At 30.8% G+C, this 6,978-nt stretch overlaps 1 protein-coding gene across 1 annotated transcript; it reads right to left on the reverse strand.

Moving 5' to 3' along the window:
- Positions 1-226: 226 nt before the first annotated feature.
- On the reverse strand, positions 227-807 carry LOC131622221 (ananain-like). The gene has a single exon (XM_058893249.1). The coding sequence runs from the start codon at positions 745-747 to the stop codon at positions 301-303; it is 447 nt and encodes a 148-aa protein (XP_058749232.1). The 5' UTR covers positions 748-807; the 3' UTR covers positions 227-300.
- Between the last annotated feature and the right edge of the window lie 6,171 nt (positions 808-6,978).

Below are 6,978 nucleotides of genomic sequence, written 5' to 3' on the forward strand. Positions count from 1 at the left end.
GAAAGCAGTTTGATTTCCTTATTTCTTATGCTTCTTTTGGATATGGCGAAGCTTCCGATTGTGGAGTTCTTTTGAGATCATTGTTTGCTCTAGTTCTTAGTATTTTCATTTTGAACATCTTGTATGTATTATGCCATTGTGTAGAATATTTGTATTAGGGCATTAATATGTACAATGTGTTGACTAGGAACTTATTGGTATTTCAGTACCAAATACTTGGATTCATATATAATTATATGCTTTGATGTATGTTTTTATATATGGGTGTTACAATAACAATGATATTTATTTGAAAAAGTATTAAACAACAGGGTAAGCAACATACGTAGCAATGTCACAATGACCTGAAGTTCCATCACCTTCTCTTAGCAACCTTATGTAGCCATTCTCACCCCATCCTGTACCCCATGAATTCTTAATCAACCAATATTTCTTCCCTTCACTTTCACCGTAACCAACTATAAGTAACGCATGGTTAATAAATTTTCCACATGGTCCTGAATATATTCCTTCTTTGTATGCATAAAATTCCTCACCGACTGCAATAAGAGCTCCTATCGGTTGTTGTGCCACAGCTTGGAGTAATTGTTCTTCATCATTGGAAGTAACAGATTTCCAGTTACTTATTTGAGCTGCTGGTTGTATGTTACCATTTACTTGGCATGTTTGTTTTTTTTCTTGGTACGGATAATCAGTTTCTTTAACAATACCATGGTTTTGTATTATATATTCGAAACCATATTCCATATGTCCATCAATGCAACCTCTACTCTTATAATCACAATCTACCAATTGTTGCTCAGATAATGAAACTAAATTGCCTGTTTTGATTTTAACAATACCTTCTACAGCGGCCACTGCTGCAAAAGCCCAGCAAGATGCTACAACAAAAACATATTGATTAAATTAATCATATTATGTTTTCTTTAATTGACAAAATCATATTTCATAAAAAAATCATTTGCTTTTGGAGTTCTAAGAAATTTGTTTATTTTTATAAAAGACTTTATTTTATCTTTTAGAATTGTAACGACACTACAATGACTAATTAAAAACAAATGTGCATTACTAAAAACATTAAGCAAAAGAGTCATTATAATTACCGCAAGTGCCTTGTTTCTTAACATCTGTAACCGCTCCTTGTTGCCTCCAATCAAAATATGTTGGAACTTTATCAGTCACGTTGAATAATTTTGTATTTGATATCATTTTGGAGGAAAAAAGTTGGCTTGGAACTTTATTTCTAGTATATAAAGCCATAAACTCTTTGCTAGTTAAATCAGAAAATTCATTTAAGCCAAGTGTATAACTCTTATTACCCACTTTATTAAACTTCTCTATGAATTCCAAATTTTCTTTAAATATTTGAAAACGTTTTTCCATCTCATAATTATTTGTGTATGTGCGTCCATATTTAATCATCCATTGTTGGTGTGCTTCAACAACAGATGATTCATGCAATGTTTTTGACATGGCAGCGTATGAACATGCGCACAAGATCATGACACAAATAATAGTAAGATATGTCATTGTTCTTGGTAGCTAGGTATGGAAGATAATATTTTTGAAAATTGATTTGAAGAAAATTAGTGAAGACATGCATATTTATAGACTTGGTAATTCATGTACCAAAAAAGGTATGTTAATATATTATTATTTTTATTATTATTATTTATAAAAGGAAATACCTAAAATTTGTTTTTTAATTAGAAGTAAAAAATATAAAAATATATACACACAGTTCGGTTTACTTTGGATCGATTTTGAAAAATTAATTTGAATTTTAAACCGAACCGAAGAGTTTTAACAAAACTACACCCAAACACAACTAATAATATTTAATTTTCTTTTTAATTTTTAGTTTTTTTATTTGAGATTTTTATTTGTACTGATTTACACTCTAATAAATATAGTCATAGCACCATATTTTTTTTTGTATTTGACCGTTGATTATAATTTTTTTTCTATTACTACTATTTAAAGCTTGAATTTGATAAAAAAATTCCATAATTTGAAAAACTGTAGTGCTATAAAAAGGAACTATTTATTTTTACTTAATTGAGCTTACTATGGTACTTTCTAATAAATCTTAATTTAATAAATTTTTTTTTATTAATATATTATTTATTTATTTTTTTGGGAATAAAAGAGAACGAAAGCAATCAAGTCAAGAATAAAATCTCCAATACTGCTAACAAAAGAAAATCTATTTGAGCAAAAATTTATCATAAAACATCATGTTACGACACCTACTCCCTCCTTTCCTATTTATAGGCACATTTTAACTTTTTAGATTCATTAAATAATTAATATATTTAACCAATATATAGTCTTAATATATAATTTATTAAGGGTTATTACCATTTTGCCCCCTGCCATATATGCCATTTTTGGCTTAGCTCCCTTTAATTTTTTTTGTAAAAGTAACATTGCCATTAAAAGATTCTTTTGCTTTAAATCATGGCAGGAAAAGACACACTCCAATTGCTTATGTGTCATCCTATTTGGCGTTTTCTTTCTGTTTTTCATTTTTTTAATTGTGCCACGTCATATTTTATTTTATATTGAGTGGTTGTGGGTTCATGTCCCATGTGATGCAAAACTTTTTAGAATTTTATGTATTTTGAGTTTTAAAAATATTAAAATAAATATAAAATAAAATATTACGTGACAATAAATAAAATATAAAATAAAATATGACGTGGCACAATTAAAAAATTGAAAAACAAAAAGAAAACGTCAAATAGGATGACACATAAGCAACTGGAGTGTGTCTTTTCCTACCATGGTCTAAAACGAAAGAATCTTTTAATGGCAAGGTTACTTTTACAAAAAAAATTTAAAAGGAGGTAAACCAAAAATGGCCTATATGGCATGGAGCTAAAATAGTAATAACCCTTAAAATTATTAAGAACTAATATGTAATTTTTACGTCTCACAATATATATTGAGAGAAATTTCAAATTCTTTATTTTTATGTGTCATTTAAAATTTTTATATTTTAATTTAAATAAAATATTTTATAAATTTCTATTATTTTATCGGTTCTCTATATTTTTTATCCAAACAATTAATTTTAATCAAATTATTTTAATTTTTTCTCATTAAAATATTTCATCTAAACATATTTAAGTTTTAGATTAAAATGTGGTGTTCAATTCACTTATTTGATTACTTAAAGTCTAAACTGATAATCCCACAAACTCCCTTCATAGCCAGTAATGATAAACTTATACTTGAGGATGAATGTTGAGTCCTATATATAAATAGAATGATGCATATCTCTAATGGCTTAAAGTTTAGTTAAGATGTGGTGTCCATGAACTTAATAAACCAACTATGAAGAAATCACTTTAATATATTCTCTTTTCTGAGTAGAGTTTGAACAATGTACATATGAATTATAAAGTTACACAATCCTCACATCACTAACACTCACATAAATTTAACTTAAAATACAAATGCCAAAGGAATTAATGATAAAAAGAAAGTATATGAAAGTGACTTTGATGAGAAGAGAATGTCATTCACTCATTTTTTACTGTTAACTAAAAAGTTGAGAAGAGAAGCAAAGTACAAGTTACAGTTAGTTTGAGAAGTAATATATTCTTTCATATAGCTATATAGTTAGGGGACCACAAAGAGCATTTACATGATTCTTTATAGGAGTTTCAAGTGATGCTATACGCATTTGCAGTTCTTCAATGAAAAACCTAATGTCATAAATGCATATAGCATGTATAGGTTGTCACAATCTCACCTTCTTTGTCTTTAAGCTATTGTATAATTCCAACTGAATTCAAGTATTGGCTTTCACTTCCACATGCTTATATAGAAAGTTTATCTCAAATGGGAACTAAATTAAATTCAAAGAAGTGAAAGTCTTTGTGGCTAGGGAATTGGTGCAATGGAATGCAATGGATTTAATTTTTTTGTTTGAGTAAAGCTCGGTAAAATTCTTAAGAGAGACATTAACTAAAAATTCAGTGCTAATGTGTAACACTTGTTTATTTAATTAATTATTTAATTAAATATTTTTAAATTATTTGTCGAAGTTGTAAAACGCTGTTAATTGTCGAATAGTAGTTATTATTATTTTAGTTGATTAATTAGTTGATTAATAATATATTAATAATAATAGAGTGAAGTTTATTTAATTATTGGACTTGTTTCGGTGGTTGAAATAGAAAAGGTGGGGTGTGGAAGTTAGGCCCATTGGAAATAATTAATTATGAGGTTTAGTTATATAAGAATTAGGTTAATTAAAAAGTGGAAAGAGAAAGAAGGGAAGAAAAGTGGGAACGTGAGAAGCCGCAAGGTTGAGAGAAGAGGCAAAAAGCTAGGTTTCAACCGAAGAGTTATAGAGCGGTCTCCAATTCAAGGTAAAGGCGAGGTTCTGACTCTATAATGGGGTATATGATGAATAGTATGTAGAAATTGGGTTGTGTAAAAATTGATGTTGTGTGTTTGATTGTGGTTTCAGATTTTTGTTGTTCCGGATATGTACCGATTCTCTTCTTGTTTCCCATCTGATTGTGTTACGTTGTGATGTTGTTGTGCTGGAATCCATTGGTGTTGACTGTCATGAAATTTTGATAGTGTTGAAGTATTCTAATTGAATAAATCTGGTTATTGGAAATTATGTCATGTAGTTAATCGGTCGCTGTGATTGTGTTATGCTGTGATGTTGTTGTGCTTGAATCCATTGGTGTTGACTGTCATGAAATTTTGATAGTGTTGTAGTATTCTAATTGATTAAATCTGGTTATTGGAAATTATGTCATGTAGTTAATCGGTCGCTGTGATTGTGTTTTAGTTTGTCAATCGAGTGAAAATCCATAGAAGAATCGAGTGAATTTGGGATGAATACGGTAAGTCTCTGAGATACTGTAGGCAGTGGCGAGTGCCCCCACGTTTTAGTGGCGAATGCCTATATATATTAAATAATATATTAAATAGAAAAAGTGGGAAAGGGCGCCGACCACCATAGGAAAGGGCGGCTGCCCCTATGTGCATAACAAGGAAGGGGCGCTCACCCCTGGAATTGAAGAAGGTAAAGGGCGTCCACCCCAGGAGAGAGAGGGTGAGAGGAGCGACTGCTCCCTAGGTGAAAAGGAGTGAGGGGCACCTGCTCCTTAGGGGGGGGGGGTGTCACTCAATTATTTTAGTGCTTTTATTTTATTAATTCATGTTCCTATATTAGTTGCACTTTTAATATAATTCACTCCTACCAAATTAATTATGGAGGCATGTAGATTATGAAGGATAAAACTAATTAGCAGGAAATAATTAGTACATGCAATGACGGAAGCACATGAATGTTTTAGTAACAGTAACAAATAATTGCTGATAATAGCAGAGTAGTAATAGGAGTTAACAGTAGAAAATGATTGATTTAGCTGGAATGAGTTGACATCAAGAGTTGCTTGTAAAATAATAGCACAATGATATTATCAGTCAAATAGTTAATACATCAATTAATATTGGAAATAGTATACAGTATCAGGTAAGTATTTACTAGTAGTGTTAGTATGAAGTGGTTAATAACAATAGTAACTTATATAGAAGGGCAGAAAATAGTAGTAGCATTAGTAGAAAATCACTTAGTAGAGTATAGTGGATTGTCAAAATAAATATACGGAATGGTTACGGTATATTTCGGTTGAAAACAGCGGATTGTATAAGTTGCTATAATGTAGATATTAACGTTGTGAATTCGCAGGTTATATCAATGTTGTTGGTTTCCCTCTAATTCTTGGCACATAAGTTCTAGGCTTATGGCCAGTGTCAAATTGTAGTTTAGTTGCCGTTGAAGTGTTGTTGTTATTGTTGTTGTGTTGTTGTTATGCTGTTGTTGATGATTATTGCTATCGTTGTTAAGTTGTAGTTGTTCATGATTATGGCTATCGTTGTTATGTTGAAGTTACTGAGAATCGTTGTTGTTGTCGTTATGTTGCCTCTGATTGTTGGAAAAAATTATGTTGTAGGCTTATGCCAAAGTTGATTTGTTGTTGTGTTGTTGTTGTTGCATTCATATGTCATTGCATTCATAGCATACAAGTTAGGAGCTCATGCTATGTAAGTTGGTCTAGATTGGAAAAGGTTGCAAGTTGAAGGCTTATGCCTTGTTTTAAAGTTGAAGGCTTACGCCTTGTTGATGCCTCTATTAATTGGCAAATATTAAGTTTGGGGCTTTGCTCCGTTGGTACCACCTGCACGTGCATCGTATGATTCGCATTCTAAGTCGCATTTTGAGTTGGTGTGATGATAAAATAGTTGTTGTATTATGTTGATAATTTTGTTGTGATAAATGTTGTTTAAAAGTTTTGAAGCGTTGATTTGCACGAACTATTTCTAGTATATTATTTATCATACATCCGATTATATTGTTTGATATCTCACCCCTTCTGTTTGAATGGTACCCCTATGTTGGTAACATGCAGGTAATCCAGATTGAACGTTGTCTACCTTCATTAGTTCGAGTCGGTGTCGTTCTTCTGATACGTAACACTTGGGGGGATGAACGCTTTTGTTTTGTTATCGTTGTTATTTAAGTTGTTGAATTTTAAGTTGTTTTATTAAAGTACTTGGTTGTTTTTAAAGTAGTTTTTGGTTGGATAAAGATGTTATATCATTTGAAGTTGAAGATTTTGATTCCGCTGCGTAGTAGTTTAAAAGTTGTTTTATTTTGGAGAGTAAATTAAGTTGTTATCGGTTCATCCGAAAATTTAACCTGTTATGTATCTTTTGCATGTGATAATTGCCATTATTTTAAGAAGTAGAATGTAGCATCCTATTTGCATGTTGGAATTTTATAACTTTGATTTTTATATTATTTTCCGGGTAGAAATGGGGTGTTACATTAGTGGTATCAGAGCAGGTCGGTCCGTCCGACCAATTGGTCGAGTCAGTAGAGTAATGTGATTGTTGAATATTTTTGGTGTGTTGTTCCTTAGTACGTGACATGTGTGTGAAGCA

Source organism: Vicia villosa, linkage group LG1 (genome assembly GCF_029867415.1).
Source record: "Vicia villosa cultivar HV-30 ecotype Madison, WI linkage group LG1, Vvil1.0, whole genome shotgun sequence".
In the NCBI taxonomy this organism is placed as follows: Eukaryota; Viridiplantae; Streptophyta; class Magnoliopsida; order Fabales; family Fabaceae; genus Vicia; species Vicia villosa.